We start from the raw sequence: 21,724 nt of genomic DNA on the forward strand, positions 1-21,724 counted from the left end.
GTGCTGTTAAGGCTATGATGATCCACTAATCCAAGCATGCTATTGTTTGATGTTGCATCCATCAGTTGATGGGTGCCCTTTTGTGACCTAGCCCATCATGTCCTCCTCATGAAGTGTTTAATAACCCTGGATGCAATAGCAAAATAATGAGGAGGGTATCTGAGAAATAAATAAAAAAATTACTTCCCCCTCCCAAGTGAGCAGAACGAAGAGAGGATTATCAATAAATGATGCGAACACAGAGAAAAATCTGATTTTAATGAGGTACTTTGTTTTCTGAAAGTACCTTGTTTTCTTCTCATTTCTTTGATTACAGTCACTTCTCTGTTCTTTGCCACTGCCCGCTTCAAGAACTACTTGAAACAGGTCACCGTGTGCAGCAATTGATTTCTGCTTTCAGTTCAGCCTAATTTTGCAGATGTTAAAGTCAATGTATAATGAAGTTGTGGTGATGACTACAATAAAGAATGATCCCTTCAAAAAGGGAAAATAAATTAGCTACCCATCAAAACAACAGTGTCCTATAAAAGCTAAAAGAAAAAACCCAAAACACATAGCTTCCCCCAAAGTATCATGAACCATGGGGTAACTGGCAGCAAGTCCCACTGGTGCACACAAGCCTATGGCAGATGCTAGCACATAGTTTGGCAGGCCAACAAGTCCAAAGTCTAGGCCGGTTCCTGCCTCTGCAGCCTACCCAGGGATCAGGACATCTGGAGGTCAATCCTGCACAATCACCATCCCAAAGAGCTTGCTGGAACATCCAAGCTGTGGTCCAACCAGCACTGCAAGTTCAGTAGACACAGCATCTCAGGTCTGCTTCCCTTTAATGCCTTACATGCTGATTGCAGCATCTGGGCTTGATGAGGCATGTGATCCTCACCTGTTCTGGGCCTACTCCAGCAGAGGAATCATGAACCACCTCCCAGAACTAGCAAAAGCCCCACCTGGCCAGCTAGTGAGCTAGGTTGTGGGTCCTTGCTTCCCTTAGCCTCCTAGAACCTCCAACTGCTCCTTAAGCCTCAGAGCTCTGCTGTGTTTGGGGAGACAGGGGCCCCTCTGGCTCTGCTGATGGGTTCTGCTGCTCTGGTTCCCACCCCCTTGCTATCCGCCGTCATTCTGTGAGCATTGTCTCCATCAACCTCTCCTTCTCCACCCCCAGCTTGCCCCAGTGTGTCCCAGTCCCAGTTACACTCCTTGCTGCAATCCTTTTCCTCCTCCCCGCAGTCCTGCCAGTTCATGGCACAGAAGAATAATGGCAACCATAGTTTGTTCAAGGTGCTGGGAACTGTAGCTCTGTGTGTACCTTATAATTGTAGTTTCTTCTTATAGGAGCCCAAATGAGTTATTTGAGAATGTGTCATCTGAGGAGACAGGAGGTCCTGGGGCAAAGGCAGATGGATATGCACGAAACCTGTTGATGTTTGCTTCTTGCTTCATGCTACATTTATTACTGCTTATATTTGGGCAACTGGACATATTAAATATAGCTTGTCAGACTGTGGCAGAATCCACCCAGCTGCACTGCTCTGGGGTCGCCTGAGGGGGTCACCTGGCTCACCTGTTCAAAAATTGTGCACCTGGGGCCATGGCCCCCCTGCCCCCCATGCTACACCCCTGGTCCTCACCGGTTTGAGTCTCCTAAAGCTTTCGACAGGAAAATCTTCTATGAAATCACTGATAATATCAGCATCAGTTTATACAGTTGCTTCTCACACAAGCAAAACAGAAAAGTTTGCTGTAGGAGAGGATGACAGCACGTATATTCTAAGTTTTCACAAAACTGACTTGGAAACTATCTTGAGTACAGCTTCATCATGACATGTTGTTGGATATTGCAGGGGAGTGGAAAGAACTTGCAGCTCGGATCAGGATGTGGTTGATCTTCCAAGTGGTGAGCAAGGAAAAAAACATCTGTGTGAGCTACTACCAGAATTGACAAAGTTTATCTGGCCAGGCCTGTTTCCTCTTGTACATCAGAAAGGTCATTCTCATGCCTTTGCAGAATAAATACATTTGTAGGGTTAAGCATTGGACAAGCATGCCTCAAACACAGAAATGGAAATCTCAGGAAATTGATCTTAATGTTGTAGCTAATGAGTTTGTTCAGAGTGTCCTAATTAGAAGAAACACTTTCAGTGTGGAAAGAAGTGTAAGTGCAGGATTCTTTGTGTTGTTAACATCATAAGCCATGGGTCATACATAGATGAATACAATCATAGAACTGCAGAGTTGGAAGGGACCCTGGGGATCATTTAGTCCAGACCCCTGCAATGTAAGACCACGCAGCTGGCCCATACAGGGATCAAGCCAGCAACCTTGGTGTTATCAGCACCACGTTCTAACCGACAGAGCTTTCCATGCCGATACACAAATGTAATCAGTAGTGAAAGTACAGTAAAGGTTTGCCAATAATAATAGAAATGAATGCCTTCTATGGAGGGGGGGGGGTTACTTTGCATGGGCCCAAAAAATCAATATCTAAAATATCTAATCCACACTACAGATAGGTGAATCTGTCAGTTTCACTTTCTCTCAGTTTACCATTTCCCCAATTTTAAGCTCAGCTCTCCACATGTCCATATTTTAAAAGAGTCCTCAGTGTGAATTTTTAGTAAAGCAATGTCCCCTAACATAATGCATTTCATACATTATTTACCAAATATATGCATTTGTATGCACATGTATTGTGTGTACACTTTACTTACCCAGAGAACTGCATTGCAAACATCAGAGAAGCATGAAAGGATGGCTGTGTTTTAGTTTGTGCATTGTTTTGGAAAGTGAGTTAGGTAGGTTTACCTTTAAATTCAAGCTGGATCATATTTCTTTTCCACCCCTAGTCTACACACAAAGGCCTTGTGTGACAGCGTTGCTTAACATAGATTTGGGCACTCACGAATCACTTTGTGGTACAGGAAAGAGATTAATAAACATTTAAAAATTATTGCAACCTTTCCAGTTAATCTGTATTATATTTAGCAATTGTTATCTAAGATACACCATGATCATGTAGACATATATTCTGCACAAGATGATTTAGCTTAGCTTTATCTGATGCTACTCTAACCTCATCAGACATTTTGTTGGGAGTGTTACTAATTTTGATCACAGAGCTGCAGTTTTAACCATTCTCGCTCATGTTTTAATTAGAAGTTATGTTTAGAAGTGTGTGTGTGTGTGTGTACATGTAAAAAGGAGATTTGGCAATGTTGGGAACTCAGACCAGTATCAAATTGTCATTCCTGTTTTCCTTTTTCCTTTTTAAAATTTCAGCCATTCCATAAAATGTTAAAATTTTAAATGTCCAAGGCATCTAACAATTTACAAGTTAATACATATTGTTAACAAACATAAAAGATGAACTAAGAGATAAAAGACCAAGTCGGAAGCAGGTCTACAAATATTATGAGGCAGCAAGCTTGTATTCTCCTGCTCTAGAGAAAAGGAGATTCCAACTAAACATCAGAAAGAACTTTCTGACAGTAAGAGCTGTTTGACAGTGGAACAGACTCCCACAAGATGTGGTGGGCTCTCGTTTCTTGGAAGTTTTAAAGCCGAGGTTGGATGGCCATCTGTCATGTATGAGAGATACATTTTGTCCATAACAAAAGAAAACGGAGAAATGGTTATTGCAGACCAATATAAACAATGCACAATGGAGCAGTCAATAATATGTCCTGGAATACAGTCAAGTCCAGATAAAATCATACTTTGCATGAACCTGACAGCCATATGCTGTTTGATGTAAGTCTTTAGCGAACACCATTCAGCTGCATATTCTGTGTTATGTTTAAATAAATATAACATTTTCTCCCAACTGCTGGAGTGTTGAGTCTTCTTTGCGATAGCAAATTAGGGATGACTGCAGGTCAAAGTCTGCCACATTGCACTTCCTTCCTTCTCTCCTTCAACCACTGGGAGTGCGTCTGTGTTTTGAAACAGTTTTATACACAGAAAAATACAGTAGATTGTCCTAAATAGGTTTACATAATTAGTAAGAACAGCACATGCTCCATACACTGCCTGATTCCTATCACTCACTCACTTTCCTGTGAAGCTTGCTGTCTAAAGCTGCAACCGGTAGCAGATAGCTCAATTTTTATGATGATGAAAATTCAGGCAGTATGATTTTCCAAGTTGTAAACTCCACAACTTCCATTTATTTATTTCATTTCATAAAATTTAAACACTACTTGATTGTAAAAAAAAACAACGACCCTCAAAACAATTTACAAAAGAGAAAACAGGAAAAATGGGGGGGGGGAGGGAATACAACCCCACTTTAAAACAAACAGAAGTTAAAATACCATCATAGCTTTACCAAAGAAATCTGGGACCTGAAGCTGCTGAGGGTACTGTTGGTTAAGCTTATAGTGGCTACGGTGGTATCTCTGTGCTATATATGCATGATTACAAATGGCCATTACAAGACCAAGCACCATGAGCATGTCTCATAACCCCAGTACACAAATATATGAGACAAATGCACTGGCGGCATTCCAAGGTTCTGGTATTAATTTACAAGGCACTTAACTGCTTGGGTCCAGGATAGCTCAAGTACTGCCTGATCCCTGAAGTCTCTGCCAGATGCTGAGATCTTTGTGGGACTCACTGTTGGGCAACTCCCAGGGCTTGGATGCATGGCTTGGCTTCCACAGGAGCCATGCATTCAAAATTGTGTGTGTGTGTGTCCAATTTTATGGAAATCCCTTCCATTTGACGTCCGACAAACGCCCTCCCTGCCCTATCAAACCTCTGGCATCTACTGAAGACTTATTCTTCTTTATTGCAGCATGCTTTTAACTGAATTCTGATTTTATGGTCTTAATTCATTTTATTTTCATTGCTTTGAGTTTCTACACACAGCTGAGAGACATCTGTAATTAAGCAGTATATAAACTAACTGTTATGTACTGAAGTTCTCACCCTGGGCCAGCAGGGGGATACTGTAGATAGTTATGCAAATAAGGGATCAAAAGTAACGTTCAGGGATTGGATAGTTTTAGAAAGTTGTTACAATTATGTGTACTGGAGCTCTATATAAGTAGGCTGACTGAACCCTTTAGTTCAGTTCTGTTCTGGCCTCTGAATAAACAAGAGCTGTTGAAGAATCGCTGTGTCGTCTGATATGTTCACCCACAACTTAACACTAACTAAATGAAATTTAATAAAAATTGATGCAAAGCCCTTCTTAAGAGGTAGCAGCACCCGTCAACCCTTAGGGATCAAATGTAAACTGTCCTTGACACTGAGCCTATACTTTCAGATATCACATTTAAGCTCCTCCCCTAATTAATTAATTAATTAGGTTATTTAAGGGCACGATTAAACAAAAAGTACCTTTCTGTCTCATCAGCTAAGGACATGATTCTAAAAAAGGTACGTTCTAGTTTCAAATATTCAGTGTCAATTCTTGGATGGTGGTGGGCTTTATGCGTGAGCTTATTTTGGTAGAAAGTTTGCCCATATATGTATGACTCTTATTTCAAAGCTGCATGCACCTCAACATCAGATAAACAGTGAAAAGTCTGCACACTTCAAGGTAATTTCCAGCAGTCCCAACCTTGGTTTGGTCTACCCGATTTTGTGGTAGATATTAATCATTTCCTTTAGCATCCTTTGTATATAAAAAGGGTGAGCATCAAAAGTTTTGCTAGATTCAGCAGAAGAAAACCGAAGCACGCTACTCTCACCACAATGCACTCCAGCTGTTTGATTTTGCTTTGCTTTGGAGTGTATGCCAGTTGCCGGCCAACAGGAAAATTATTAGCTGCCCTTATTGAAACTCAGAAATACTTGCATCATGCAATGGATCAAGTGGTATGTTATAACTATATACAGAACCTGGTTGACTTTGTCTGACTTGAGGCTGCAATCCTATATACACTTTCCTGGGAGTAAGGCCTACTGAACACAGTGAGTCTTACTTCTGAGTGATAGGACTGCAGGGCAAATTTATATGTATATGTAATACTGAACCACATTTTGTATTTTGTTTCTTACAGCATATTGGGAAACTCCAAATTTTAGACAAGATGCGTGTGTGTGTGTGTGTGTGTGTGTGTGTGTGTAGGGTTCTATCCAATGTTAGTTCTATTCAGAGTATATCCAATGAAATTAATAGACATGGCTTATTAGGTCCATTCCTTGGGTTGAATAGGGCCCATTATCCTTGACTTATACATCGACTGCAATTCAAGGGTGAGGGAATGGTAAAGAAAACAATCATAGTATCATAGAATTGTAGAGTTGGAAGGGACCCAAAGGGTCATCTAGTCCAACCCCCTGCAATGCAGGAATCTCAGCTCAACCATCCATGACAGATGGCCATCAAACCTCTGTTTAAAAACCTCCAAGGAAGGAGAGTCCACCACCTCTTGTGGGAATCTGTTCGGCTGTCAAACAGCTCTTACTGTCAGAAAGTTTTTCCGACTGTTTAGTTGGAATCTCATTTCTTGTAACTTGAAGCCATTGGTTCAAGTCCCACCCTCCAGAGCAGGAGAAAACAAGCATGTTCCCTCTTCCATGTGACAGCCCTTAAGATATGTGAAGATGACTATCCTATCTCCTCTCAGTCTTCTCTTTTCCAGACTAAACATACCCAGTTCCTTCAAGTGCTCCTCAAAAGACCTGGTTTCCAGACCCTTGATCATCTTGGTTGCCCTCCTCTACACACGTTCCAGCTTATCAACAACCTTCTTAAATTGTGGTGGCCAGAATTGGACACTGGATTCCAGGTGTGGTCTGGCCAAGGCAGAATAGAGCGGGAATATTAGTAGTGTAACTTCCCTTGATCTGGACACTATATTTCTGTCGATGCAGCCAATCTAAGACAGCAGTAGTGAATCTATGGCCCTCTTCTTGTGGCTGTTGGGAGTTGGTGTCCAGCAACACTGGAAAGGTCACAGGTTTCTGAACCCTAATCTAAGATTTATGTACAATGGAACCTCTACTCATGATCACAATCCGTTCCGGAGGCCCGTCCTTATGGCGAAATGGGTCGCTGGGAGAGGCGCCGTGGTGCGCAGGCACGAACGGTGATCGCCGCTCCTGTGCGTGTGCGAATGGCGATCGTCACTCCTGCACATGCGTGAACAATGGCAAACCTGCCGGTTACTTCCGGGTTTGCCACGGTCGCAACTTGGAACATCCATGAATGGAGGCAGTTGTAAGTAAAGGTTCTATTGTATAGAATTAAATTGGTGGAAATTTACATTTCCTTCTGATGAGCATTCAAAAACCTAATGGGATACTGTGAAGTTGCAGCCACTAGAGTTCCCTTTTTAAAAAGCCAAAGAGTAATAAGAACAATTAATGCATGCACTTACAGAGATAAATGCATGAACAATTACATCAGACTATATATGCATCACAAACTAGTAGCCAGAACTTCTGTAGTCAAGTTGACTAAGGTGGGAGATCATTGCAGAATAGTTGGAACATAGCATATAGCATATAACCTAATGTGTTTAAAGTTACCTGAAGGGCAGTACTGTGCATAACTACCAAGAAGTGAGTGAAGTACAAGTAAGAGGTTTCCAGATTTATGTTTTGTAATGAAAGCTGAACATTCAGTGAGAGGAGATACTTCTTTCCTGAAAGAGTCACCCCCTACAGCTGTTATGGAAAAATACCCTTGAAGAAGAAAGCTGGAAGGATCCAGTTATGTCTAATATTTACTCTAACTTTTGTTACCTAACTGTGTTTTGTCATTTTTATTTTCAGAAGAATAAAGACCTCTCAACACCACTGGTAGATATTCCAGAAAAACAAAACCCGGTAAGAAAATAAAAATGTACTTGATTTTTTTTTTGAAAAAAAATTCTTTGAAAAATTTGTGGAAGTATCAGCATACCAGATAAAATCATAGAATAGTAGAGTTGGACGAGACCACAAGGGTCATCTAGTCCAACCCTCTGCAATGCAGGAATCTTTTGCCCAACGTGGGACTCCAACCCCTGACCCTGAGATAAAGAGCCTTGTGCTCTTCTGATTGAGCTATCCTCTGATATATTGGTATTTCTGGGAGAAGTACTTGTATGTGGCGTGCAGGGCCTGCCCACCCAAGAGGCCAGGTGAGACAGTAGCAGGATCCACAGAAGCAGTAGGTCTGGATGGAGATCTTTCTTCCTCTCTTGTTCCTGACATAGATCTTCATTCACCCCTTCTTCGCTGGTGAGGAGGGGGACACCATTTTGCACTTTGCCTCAGGTGCCAAAATGTATTGGGCCAGCCCTTGTTGAATGTACCAGTGCTATTTTTTTATTTTTTATTTTTAAAAGAGGTGCTGGAACTCCTCACCATAAATGTCTCCCTCGTTCTCTTAGCATGGCAATGGCACCCACCTGAGAGCTGCCGGAACTGAGTTCCAGCTGAAAAAAAAGCCCTGTATAGTACTGTGGCATTTGGATGCCCTGAAATAACAGTAATTCATTATTTTTGAAACAGGGTTGTTCTGAGATAGTAAACTGTCTCTGAAAATAATGGATGTTAAGCTGAGACACGCTCCAGCTCAAGTTAAGTCATACTAATATCACTGTAAATTCGTTGTGTGTTGAGGTCCCCAAGCCACCCCACAAATAACACACAATTGACACATAACTTTTGTTTAAGGTTTTTGGCATAATTTTGGCCACAACTTTATTAAAATACAAGAAATGTGAGTGGTTGCTTAGGCATTGGTTGCGATTATCTGACCCCGCACAGGGACAGACGGACATTCTCATGCATGCAAAGTCAGAAAGGGAAAACATTTTGGGGAGAAAGATTGAGTTGGGTACCATGCCCTCACCTCTCCCCAAATGTTCCCAGGGGCTCTTGCGTGGTCCTAACCCCTTGACAGGGGTTCGGACAAAAGCATGGCGAGCCCCTGGATTCCTTTAATGGAATACCCTTGCAGCACCAGCAGCATTTAGAGGGGCAGGCACAGCCAATCCATACCCCTCCACCAACCAATTCATAAAACCAATGCCTAACCGCAACCTTACAAGTTGTGACGATTTGCTATGCAGTAGGCAAAAACCAAATGGCACCAGCCAATCAGCCAAAATTGACAAAATTCCTACCGGGCCCCTACCCCAAAAGCAGATGACCCCATGACAGGTATAGCAAGGTCAAGCGAACAACCCTAAAGTTAGGGAGGGTGGGCGGGTGATCCGGTGCACGCAGTGAAAAGAGGAAGCTCAGCGCTGCACACAGGGCATATAAAGGCTATGGCTGTCAATCACAAAATGGCAAGATATAAATCTCCCCAGCAACAAGCAGAACTCAATCATAATGGTGGCCAATCCTCTTTTCCCACCCAGCAACAGTGGGTGTCTTGTTAGCCCCCACCACAACACGTGCTCTCCATGAAGGAGAACACGCTATATGCATAACTTTGACTTGACTGACTTTCTGGTTTCAAACCACATGTTATAAGTTGTCCAGAGACAATTTCTCCCACTGGTATGTGCTGTAACATGGGGATGGGGAACCTTTGGCTCTCAATATGTTGTTGGAGTCTCCCTACCATCAGCCTAACCAGAAGGACCAAATAGGCAGGGAGATGAGAGCAACACAAGCTCCACATCTCAATTAAAATAGTCGCCTGAAATCTACAACGTGTGGATCGCTTTACAGGAAGTATGTGAGAAGAATTGGACTTACATCTTTTTTTAAATATAAAAAAATCTACAATGCAACAGTGGGGATATCATTGATGTATTAACATTGATAAGTGAAGCAGACTGCTGGTATCAGGATTTAATTGGGGATCATGAATGTTACTGTGCTTGGGAATGTCACATTGTTAATAAGTGTCTGATCTAATTATTGGGATTTTTTAAGTCCAGAGCATGTTGATCTCTCAGAATTAAAATCTAGCATTTTTTCATCTAAGGGAGTGCACACTGTTTTAAGTGTTGTGCTATATTTGCAGCAATTATATTCAAGAATGAACACGTAGATAAGCTCTAGGTAGTCTTTCTGCTAGTATCTTTGTTTTGATATCATAGTTGTGTCATTACCCTGCCTTATATACAATATAGTGCTAAGTAATGGTCCAATCAACACAAGGATTTGCACCTGCAAAACAAGACCCCTTTCCCTCCATGCCCCTCTAAATCTGCTCTGAAGCAGGTTTGGGGAGAGCATAGGGCATATTGTGGAGGATGAGGAAGTCCCATTATACAAGGGTAAACCCTTACGCTGATGGGATAGTTGCTTATGACTACATTGAAAACACAGGACAGAGTCGTTCCATTTTGTTATCATAGTGAGAATTACTTAGCTGTGTAGGTCAGGATGAATTCCCTCCTGTGGTCAGTGTTTGTTCAGGATCTGCATCTCTAGTCAGATAAAATTGGGGTTCGAGCAATTTCCCCATGCTATCTGTGGGTGGCAAAATTGGGCTTGGGTGGAAGTGCTGCCTTCCCTCCATGTTGTTAAGGTGCAGAAGATTGGCAGCACAGGAGCAATAGTACTGCCTGGATTAGGAGCACTGGAGAGAGCTTAAAGCCTCCACCAGTGCTCCCAGTTCATCCCAAACTGATGTACCTAATAAGCTCCTTAGCAGCAAAGGAACACCAATATTTCTTGCATTCCCCAGCTGGTGGCTGATCAGTTGAGCAAGGAAAGGTGAGTGAGCCTCTGGCTTGGCGGACAACATTTAACATGTGACATGTGGTCTGGTCACCTATGGAGTAGAAAGAGATGCCCATTATTTAAGGTTGAACATTCTGGATAATTCTGGATCACGGGGGGGGGGGGGGGGAGAGAGATGACTGTGAGAGGAAATACTAGTTGTGAAAATGGAAGACATGACTCATCTGCAGTGGTGGCACCAGAAAAAAGTAGTCTTTGTTGGCACAGAACAGGTAAAGTATATTTCTCCGTGGGAGAGAAGGAAAAATAATAGCATAAGTTGTTGACAAGAGTTCAGAAATGGGAGGGGATGGGGGACAAGCTCCTTGTTTGGGGGGCACTGCCCTCCCTGCCTCTCATCCGGTGCTACCTATGATGATTTGGAGTTTCTCAGGTAAAAGCCCTACGGAAATGAATGGGATTTGAACCAGAATAGGCCCTGAATTCCACAGCTATGCTGTAGTGCTGCCATATTTAACAATGGTGTGTTGAATCTGACAGGTGACCTTAAAACAATCCTCTCATTTCAGAAACAGTGTGAGAAGAAAGATTTGAAGACATTTAACAATTCCATGAATTCTGTGCCACAGTTCCACAAATATCATAATCTTAGAAGCAGCCTTCATGAACTTGCCAAGAGGTGGCATTCGCAGAATGTAAGTAGATCTGTTTCAGTTTTCTCTTAAATACTCACATTAGGCATAACAATGGTTATATGAGGGGTAGTCAATGTGGTTGGACTGTCAGCCCCAGCCAGTATGTCCAATGGTCAGAGATGATGGGAAATGGAATCCAAAAACAACAGAAGGGCACTATACTGGCTGCACCTGATGTATAGAGTTGTTACTAGTTTGGGGCTTACTGGCAGAAATTGGTGACCCTTAGGCTGGATCTAGACACATCAAAGAAGCGTTTCAGTTTAAAGCATTGTAAATTCAAATAGGGAAAACAGGCAGAGAAAATCTGGTCTCCACATCGCCATCTGGTGGCACAGTGTACATCACACATACAACACATATAAATCACTTTTTCTTTACCAGTTTAGCTGAGTCCCCAGTGGATTATTGCTATTTCAGCATGACAAATCCAGAGCCATAGCTATGATCATCCCCACACATTATGTTGCTGCAATTTTGAGTTATGAAGCATAGACAGCTTGCTCACAAAGAGCTGTCTTATCTGCAGTGATGCAAAGCAGGTGTTTGCACAGAGCTGGTTAATCCTGAGCATAGTAAATGGATCAAAGCTAACTGATTGGCTCCATTCTATTTAGGAGCACTGATGGGGCCAAATTCAAAACTTGAAGAGATTGAAATCCGAGCTCTCACAGTTCCAAAAATGTTCAACCCAATATGAGCTTATACCCAGCTCATAATGGGATTCATCCCTGCCATTAGACAACCCCCTCCTCACAAACAAAAACTCTGACACTTGGAAAGGGGGGGGAGGGAACCAGTATCAGGGAGAGTTCACTGGCCCCTTTACCTGGACTGGACTGGGGAAGCTTGACCACAGTAGTTCAGGTACCGGTGACTTCAGAACTGGGTTTTTGTAATGTGCTTTTGCTCTGGATCTGAAAACTGCAGTTCCTGCTGAATGCTGTATAGCAGCTGAGCCAGAGTGAAACCTTGCCATTGTAGAAGGCCTCTGCTCAGAGATCTGCTCTGGTTGTTGAATTGTTACCGGACCAAGTTCAAGACGTTATTATTATTACATACAGGTCTTGGCACCTTAGGGCCAGCTTATTTGAAGATTCACCTTACCCCAACACGATTGCTTTGCTCTGTGGAACTGTTCATTTCATGCTGGGATGCAGGGGATATATGGTGTTGCTTTCATTGTATGGTGTGGATGTGACTTAGGCCTAAATGAGCATCACAATGCAGTAAGACACTTGGGCATTAAGAAACAGAATTAGCACCTGCATGCAAAAAGGTGAAAGGTTGAGAGACAGTAGCCTTCCCAGTCAAGTAAATACTTGCAGTATATTTATTTCAATTTCCATCTTTGAAAATAAGCCATGCTGAAGTTAATTTCTACTAGTTGTAATTAAATTTTGATGCTCATTCACTGACCCATCTTCTGAGCGTGTGATTGCCTTATCACTGTACCCCATCTAAATGAACTTCTGGTTGCGGAGACCACACTCACTAAAGACTATTATGACTTGATGATAAAAATCAATTAACAGTGATTTTTTGATTACAAAACAAGCAATTATTTAATGTCTCTGTGTGCATGCATAATAGCTATGTTAATCACACTCATCAAATGAAAAATTTGTTGTAAGAGGAGATAGGTAGTTGATATTACGGACTCCAATTCACACCTGATCTACAACTTTGGAAACCACATCTTTCAACACCAGTTTTCTTTTATTTTTTTAATAAAAGGAAAGTGACCTGAATTGTAAAACTTCAAAAGGAAGCCCCAAGCAACTATTGGAAAATCTAAAAATATTTCTGAAGAGACTGCATGACGGCAAGTGGTTGAAAACAGAAGCAAAGCAATGAGACAAAGAAAGTTTTTCAAATGCTTTGTTATACATTTTCACTGAGCCAAGTTTTGTGAAGAAGACCAAATGTTCAGTGCATCTTCTCCAAAGAATATGGAATTGTATTTTGGCTTTATTTACTTATTTGATCATCCTACACCTACAGAGGTTTTAGGGCAGTGTGACCGGTTCCCCCATGCAGGGGGCAAAGGCACCTTCCTATGTCCTTCCCAAAGCCTAGTTAGTGCTTGGCCAACTTTGAGAAGGAGAAGAAGGAGAAGAGGGCTCTAGGAGCCTGCCAGAGTTTCATGCCTGCTTCCCAAAGCTTAGCGCCTCCCTTGCCCAGCTTTGGGAAGATGGCTTTGCGTTGGGCCCCCCACTTCAAATTTTGGCCTCACACAGGATACCATATTACCAAGGTCCATCCAGGATACCTAGCACTTTTAATTTTTGCTTAAATTTTATTTATTATTTGTTTGCTTGTTTGTTCAGTTGCTGTTTCTATAAACAGGAAGTAGCATTTCTTTCAGTGGGTGAATTTTGATAATCGTGCTTTAAGTCATTTTGAGTTTGTTTGTAGTGTGTGTGTGTGTGTGTGTGTGTGCATACACAGTGGAACTTTGGTTTTCGAGCATCTCGGAAGCCAAATGATTAGGAGCCCGAATGCCGAAAACCCAGAAGTGAATGCTTCCAATTTGGAATGCGCCTTGGAAGTCTAATGGCTTTTAATAATAATAATAATAATAATAATAATAATAATAATAATTTATTTATACCCTGCCCATCTGGCTGGGTTTCCCCAGCCACTCTGGGCAGCTTCCAACAAAGCACTAAAATACAATAATCAAGGTGTGCTTCTCCATTTTCACAATGGAATTTGATGACCGCCCATTGCACCTTGGTTGTCGAACATTTTGGAAGTTGAACGGTCTTCCGGAAGGGAATACGTTCGACAACCAAGGTTCCACTGTATAATATCTATGAAATACAAGGTTGATCTTAAAATGTACAGGCATCACAGATTGTGGCCAATGGCATAGAGGAGAACATGGTCATATAACATACTGTGTGAGCTTCATTCATTCTTATGGATAGCTCAGTGACAGGACATCTGTTTTGCATGCAGATGGCTTCAAGTTCAGTCCCTAGCATCTCCAGGAGAGCCACTACCAGTCAGTGTAGACAAATACTGAGCTAGATGATGGTTTAATTCAGTATAAGGCAGCTTTCTATGTTCCTATGTATAACAGAGACTTCAGGCATATTTGTATATTCAAACATACCCTCATGTTGTAGGTTAAAAATAAAGTCTATTGAAAGATTTATATGTGAATGGAAAAAGTGATGTGCACTATTATTATTTATACTATGAATTTTATTTATGCTATGCAATTATTTATTTTGTCTGCAATCACTCCTTTATGCTTAAGAAAACCAAAATAAAACTGGTATACAGATACCAAATGTAAACCATGCATTTCTGAAGGGTTTGTAATGGCTAGTGGAGTGCATGTGACCTTCGAATAAATGATTTTGCCTAAATACGGTTTTGTTTTTATTGTGAGAAAATATTGTTGTTGGCATCTGTGGATAAAGAGGAGAGGTGGGAGGCACTGGCCAAGGGAAACCCCAGAGGCGGAAGGCTCAGAGTCAGAGCATTGGTGGTGGGACACAGGTAGGAGGTCAGAGGGAGGAGATTGGGACGAGGGGCTAGATGTTGAAGGGGCAACAGGGTTTAGTGAGCAGGAAGAACCTGGAGCAGTTCAGGGAGCAGTTCAGACTCTGAGCCTGAAGCAGAGCAGGAGGGTCAAGAGGCTTCTGAAGAACCCTGGGAGCCTCCCTCTCCTGCTGTGACAACCCCCCCTTTCTCCAAGAACATGCAGAGCAGAGGTCAGAAATGGGCAGACACAGTTTGAGACTGTTTGGGAAACATCCGGAAGAGGGGTGGAAGGCAGGGATCTCCAGCCCTGCCAACTGCTCCATAGGTGCAAGACCTACTGGGAAGTGTTCCCAAGTTGTATGTCATTTCCTTGAATAAAGAGTTAACTTCACTGACAATGGAGCCCTGCATCTTTTGTGCTGACCTGCATCTGACATCCATCTCTCTTGAGCGACAATGGAGTGCGGCTTCTGGTGAAGTCAAACCTCTGGGTTAGCAGGACTGAAGCGACCTCCCTGGGCAGTGTCCTAGGTTGACCAGAGGACAAGACCCCTTGGCCTCACTGATGTGCTCCAAAGGAAAGCAGAGCAATACACTTGGCATAATACTGGCTGCAGGAGTTGCCTGAAGGAGGCATACAATGCACCAACCAACCATCTTCGGGACTCAGGACTTGTGTAGGGTTTACTCCTTAGTCTTTTTTCTCCTGAAGATATCCTGCAAGGGCAGTGGAGGTTTAGGATCAGAGTTTCCCTTCTCCTAGATGGGCTACATTCCCAGGTTGATGGTCCCCATCTGCCCCTCACTTCCCTCTACAGCACATGCAGAAACCACCTTCCTGACCATTGGACCCATTATTGGTCTCATCTCCTCAACCTGGTGGCGCCTGTCTTCACATGCATGGGAAGTCCCTAATTCACCAAGGGTTTGAGACCCATCAACTACCCTCACCTGGTTTAACCGGCCAGTCAAAGCCATTTCCCAGGGTGTGGCTGCTGTCACATGCTGACAGCTTTTAGGAGCCACAGGTGGAAGCTGAGTGCAGGGTGGGAACCAAAGGTGGACAAACTATCCCAGAAGGAGCACAACGTGTCCCACACCAGAGGAACTATCCCTCCCCTAACACCCCATGCACCCCTATAAAAATATATACTATGATAAATATACAGTATTTGTAGCAGGGCTTTTGCAGGATAGCACTTATTGACCTTTGCCTTCTCAAACATGATTTTCTTCTCTAACCACATTTCATGAATTTCGTATTGTAGAGATGGGATGAAGATCATCAAAATTATTATTCTGGGAAATCCAGAATTCATTAGCATTTTAATGCACATTTCCCACAATATTCACATTTCTGCAAACAATTTCTCCTAATACCATGAATTTAGGTATGCCATTTGCAGTGACTTATTCATGTTAATGCACTTTCCTCACTATTATATATGGATTTTTGTATACACTTTTTTTTTAAAGGAGAACTGCATCACAATGTTTTGAAGAAATATGAATTTCAAAGGACAGCAGCATTATGGTTTGCATATTGTTTGGGGAAGAGTAGATTTCTAAATTTCTCCCCAACCATAGATCCAACCATAGTGGCAACTATTAAATCACTAATATAACCGTTCTTTGATTCATTTTCCACACATTTACCAGCAGCATCCGCCCTGGTCTTGTGTGCCCTGGGGTCAATGACAGCATCAGGGCCTAAGTGGGAGCATCTCTCCCCCAGGTCCCTCCAAGCTGAAACACCACCCCAGTGCTTCAGGGTGCTCACCAATGTGGGATGTGCTTCTGCTTCACTTGAATCCTTGCTTGAACCTTCTAGTGATGATATATGGTGAAACCACAGACCCAGATGGAACCAGTTATTTCTCCTGATCCCATGATAACACACTAAAAACAATGCTCCCTTCCACAGATGGATTTAGGAATGAGAACCAAACATTCACCCTCAGTCCTGCATGACTAGGCATTCAGTGAATGGGGAGGCCTTAAACAGGTGCAGCCATGCTTCCACATGATTATTTGGATGCCACAAGGCAATCAACAAGTGGATAGGAATAGGTTTTTCTCCTTCTGTCCCAATATTAGAACTCAGGGGCCTCCAATGAAGATGAATGTTGGAAGAGTCAGGAAAGACAAGAGAGAGCCCTTCTTGACAAGAGTACATAGGTAAAAGGTGGAATTTACTTCCACAAGGTATGGACCAACTTAGATGGCTTTAACAAAAGATTAGAAAGAATCATAGTGGATAAGGCTATCAATGTCTACTCGCCATGATGACTATGTTTTACCTCCACTGTTGGAGAGTAAACACCTCTGAATATTAGTTCCTGTGAAATTAAGAGAGAAGAGTGCTATTGCACGCATGTCCTGCTTTCACGCTTCACATAGGCATCTGGTTCTTAAGTTCTTAAAATAACTGTGGGCAATTATGCAAAAGCAGTTTTTGTATTTTAGATCTTACATTTTTCCAGGAAACTTTTTCAGGAGGATCTCTGAGGGAGACAATGTCTGTTGCTGCGAAGTGGAGAGAATGGCTGTTGCACTAGGGTTCTGCTTGCTGGCCCTCAGCGGCATCAAGATGCAGGATTTTGGCTTGATACAGGAGGGCTCGTCTTATGTTCCTAACCAGTTAACGCTTTTAAAGCAGAGGCAGGGAACCTGTGATGTTCCAGATGTTGCTGGACTGCAACTCCAATCATCCCTAACCAGTGGTCAGGCTAACAGGGCTGAAGTTGTAACCCACCCACCCACTTCTGGGGGGCCACTAATTCCCCACCCCCTTTCTATTGGATGTAATCAAAACACACAACACAATGGAAACCACCATTTTGCTTGCTTTTTTCCAAAATCTCTTTAAGGCAATGATCATTATTGAGTCTCATCAAACATCTATTGGTCATGCTGTGCAGATTTTTTTTTTTTAAATCCTACTGGGCACAATCTAAAGAAGCATCACACCCCCAGACAACCCTGCAAAACAAACAAACAAATGAAATCATCATCATTATTTATTAAATTTATATACCGCCCTATACCCGCAGGTCTCAGGGGGGTTCACAAGATAAAATTACAATATAAAACACAAAATACATATTCAAAATATAAACAGAAACAGCCGAATAACCCCCCCCCCAAAACCCCCCCCACATTAAAACTGTTTAAAAATTTATAACAACAACAACAAGCACAATTAAAAAGCAGTTTAAAAGAATAAATGCCTAATTCTTGTTCGGGAATCAGAAACATCAGAAAGCATTCCCTGTGCTGCACTGAGTGGGGACATTTTCTGCACTTCCTGATTAGTATTTTCACTGATTAGGTTGCAGATAATCCACTGATTAAAGTGCTCTTGGCTATTTCGGAGTGTCACATAAATATACATGAATGCAATAGGAGGGGAAAAGAGTAAACAGACAACAAAAACCAGATCTATTAACATGTTCTATTTTAAAGAAGGGTTATATAAGACAGCTGGCTGCATTCAACGGTGGCTGCTCAGTTGTGGCTGGTACCCATTTGGACTGGTATGGTATAAGGCAGGCATGTCCAAAGTCCGTTTTGGGGGTCTAATCCAGCCCGCAGGTCAGTTTAATCCAACTAGGACTACAACCCTCTGGACTAGTTGTAAGCAAGAACACAGGTAGGTGGAGGCTGAGGCCAGAATGTGTTCTGAATGTGCAATGCCCTAATTGCCCAGAAGGACCAGTCTCTTTAGTGACAGTCTGCTGAAATACAGAATCGATTAGCAGAACAGAGAGGAGGCAAATTGTAGGTGATTACCCTCCACCCTGTCATCATTCCCTTCCCCAGAAAAAAACAAACAAACTTATTCTGAAGATTTTCCCTTGGGACGTATTTTGGGGCGGGGGATGAGGCCCTACAGGCAGGGGGAGAGGACCACCAGTAGCTTCCTCTCCCTGTTCTACTGATTGATTCTTTCCATCAGCAGTCACTGCTGGATGGCACCCACAATCCTTACTCCCGTGGAAAATGTAGAACAATGTCTGCAACGACATTTCACAAAATGCCAAATGACAGAAGATTTTCCAATTTGGATTTGCTGTCAACATTTGCTCACAAAATTTGACATCAGAATGTCAGGATTGAAAGCTGAGAATTTTACACACACACACCCCTTTGGTCAATCTAAGTTGATTTTTCATAGTTGGCTAAGTCAATGAATAAGGTTAATATAAAATTGAATTAATTAGCTTGCAGACAATCTAAGAGATGCTGTCACATACTAATTGCTCCCCTATAGCGCCCAATCTCTCCTGCTACATGCCATATGTTTTCAAATGCTAACTGCAACCGCACAATAACATTCACATTCATACATTATGTGAATTTCAGTCAAATTTTCATTTAAAAATTGCATACTAGGGGAAATTCACATTTAAATGCTGGTGAGTTTTTTTAATGACATTTAAAATAAATATTCACAAATCAATGTCAAAATGTGAAGAACTGAATTTAAGACTAGAAAAATAAGAAACCGAGAGAAACAGAAATCAACCAATTTGTCAGTCCCTGCCCTCAGGTTCTATTTGCAGGCTTCCTATAGGGTGGCCACTGTGAGAAAGAGCATGCTGTAGTAAATGTGCCCTCTGTCTGAGCCAGCAGGACTTTTCTTACATTTTCATAGGAATGACTAGAAATAGTAGCAAACTCTACAGCATAGACAACAGTTCATTAAGATTAATCACTGAGCTTAGTGTTATAGTATAACATACTGGGAGTTCCATCATTGCTCCATCCCTGCCTTTATTCTCCCATGTTGTCATCAGTAAACTCTGGGGCGTAAAGGCCGGATGCATGTAACAGCAAGACAATGCACATCACAGATGTCTCGAGTTGGCACTCTCCTTTATTAAATGATGGGAATGTACCCAAGCTGTGTGCGTATGTGTCTTTATAAACACTTATGCATGACTCTGCAGCCCCCCTGATCTGAAAAAGTCTGTATTGTGAACTACACAGAAAGTCTTGTGTTTATTGTTTTAGCAAACACATGGGCTAGAACATAAAGTAGGAAGGGATGAAATAGCCTCCAATTCATAAAAGACCCAGCAGGTAATGTTATCCTCCTTGACCCTTTCAGTTCTCTACTGTCCACTTTCATTTCCTCACCTTTTCACACCTTGCAGCATCCACAATGTGTCTCTTTGTTGTTCACTCTCAATAGCAGAGATCTGAGCCTTGGACTTGGAATGTCAACATACAAAGGATAACAAGAGCTCTGCTGGATCAGACCAAGGTCTATTTGTCTAGCATTCTATTTCCATCAGTGGTCAGGCGGATGCCTCTAGAAAACCCAGGGATAGTGCATGAAGGCATTTCATTAGACAATGTGATTTTGCCCTGTGCTTTTATTGAATGTGTTCTGTGCTCAGGTGTTCCCTGAGAAAAATGCTGGTTTTGATGCTGTAGTAAATTTTACCCAACACGTTCATGCTATAAGGCACACTATCGTTACTGGTGGGCAGGGTTTTGCCAAAGGCAAAAGTGCGTAGAGCAACAAATGTAAATTTCACCACTCTACCCCAGAAAGCAAGAGCTTTATCAGAGGACACATTCCAGCCAGGCAAGAAACATTCCAGGAAGGGTGCAAAGCAGTGTATGGGAGGGCATGGCCTGGGTGTGTGACCCAGGAAGAGTGGGGCCGAGGGAGAGTGCTGAGGGCCATTTAGAGAGGCCTGGAGATTTGCTTTGTTCCCTGAGACCTCCCTCCTTATTTTGATGCTGAAGAACTGGCCACAAAAGTCATGACACCTTAGTATTTGGTGAGTCAAATATCCCTCTTCATTGTTGTGGGACCATCACACCCCCTTTAAAAGTGGAGAGGGAAATTCAGCACATTGTTATCACCATCACCATCATCGGCTTCTAAGAATTTGAGGGGGAGGGGAGTTGAATTAACTTTCTAAATCTACTTTCTGGTTGAGGTGGTCAAACATAGGGCCTCTATTTTTTTTACACTTAAAAACCCCACACTTTAGTGGTTGTTAATCACAGCCAACAAGACTGAGTTTCTTCTGGCTATACTCCTTTTCCTGTGCCAGTCAAATTCCCATGGAAATGATGGTCTGCAGCGTGGTTTCCATGGTGATCTGGCTCAGGAAGTAGAGCACAGCCGGAAGGAAATCAGAATGTTGTGGGGTTGTGGCAACTGAGGTATAAAGAATAAATATATAAAAACGCTCAGAAACTGTCTCTGTTTCTTGCACGGTAGCAAAGTTAGATGGTGTGATTTGTTTCTTCAATGCATTTTTATAATATGTTTATATGTTAGAAGACCTCTAAGGGTTAAGGTCAAAGAGTTCAAGAGAAGCAGAGAAGGGGGTGCTGGATACTGACCCCCCCCTGCCGCTTCCGTTGGAAAAGGGGCGTGGTTTAAGCAGCCCTGTCACTCCGCCCCTTCCCATTGTGCCCCGCCCCTTTCCCTGCAAGTGCAAAACGCCTTGGGGCACAGCGAGCTTGGGGGGGGGGACTGGGGGGAGGATGCAATGCCAGTGGGATGATGGAGGGGGAGATAGCAGGCAGGGAAGCTGCTGGGCAGGTGGGAGAGGGAGAGAGACCCCCCCCAAAATGAAGGGAGGTGGGTGTGCAGCTGAGGTCTCCCCCCCCCATTTCGAGTATTCTGAATAGCAATCTGGATACTATAAACACATGCAGAAATACAAACATTTCCTAAATTTCAGCTGAGTTTCCTGCATTCCAATTAAATAGGTTTAATTGGGTTTGATGCTTTCTCTCGGCATGTCATTCCTTGAACAGCTTCCTGTGCCAAGATAAGGCTTGCTTTCATTGCTCTGTTCATTTGTACATTTGACTAGTGTTGTGTGGAGGGAAATGCAGCCCCTGGGCTGAAAAATGTCCCCCTCCTGTGTTTGAAATTCCAAAATAAGTAACTGCCTCTTTCCCCTCAGCTG

At 42.5% G+C, this 21,724-nt stretch overlaps 1 protein-coding gene across 3 annotated transcripts in view; it reads left to right on the plus strand.

The window, feature by feature from the left end:
* Positions 1 to 21,724, plus strand: part of LOC309358229 (uncharacterized protein) — a gene marked incomplete at its 5' end in the record, with an annotated part of 93,575 nt that overhangs the window by 57,185 nt on the left and 14,666 nt on the right. Inside the window, 4 exons of one of the 3 annotated variants that reach the window (XR_014163357.1) lie at positions 1,331 to 1,422; positions 7,729 to 7,782; positions 11,157 to 11,282; positions 13,020 to 14,662. Coding sequence is in view for 1 of the 3 variants with exons in the window: in XM_081891186.1 (XP_081747312.1) it covers positions 7,729 to 7,782; positions 11,157 to 11,282 (180 nt within the window). Of the gene's footprint in view, positions 1 to 1,330; positions 1,423 to 5,671; positions 5,824 to 7,728; positions 7,783 to 11,156; positions 11,283 to 13,019; positions 14,663 to 21,724 lie in introns of those variants that run through there. The other 2 variants (XR_014163358.1, XM_081891186.1) reach the window with 2 other exon arrangements.

Source organism: Podarcis melisellensis (genome assembly GCF_964234715.1).
Source record: "Podarcis melisellensis genome assembly, chromosome: 15".
NCBI lineage: Eukaryota > Metazoa > Chordata > Lepidosauria > Squamata > Lacertidae > Podarcis > Podarcis melisellensis.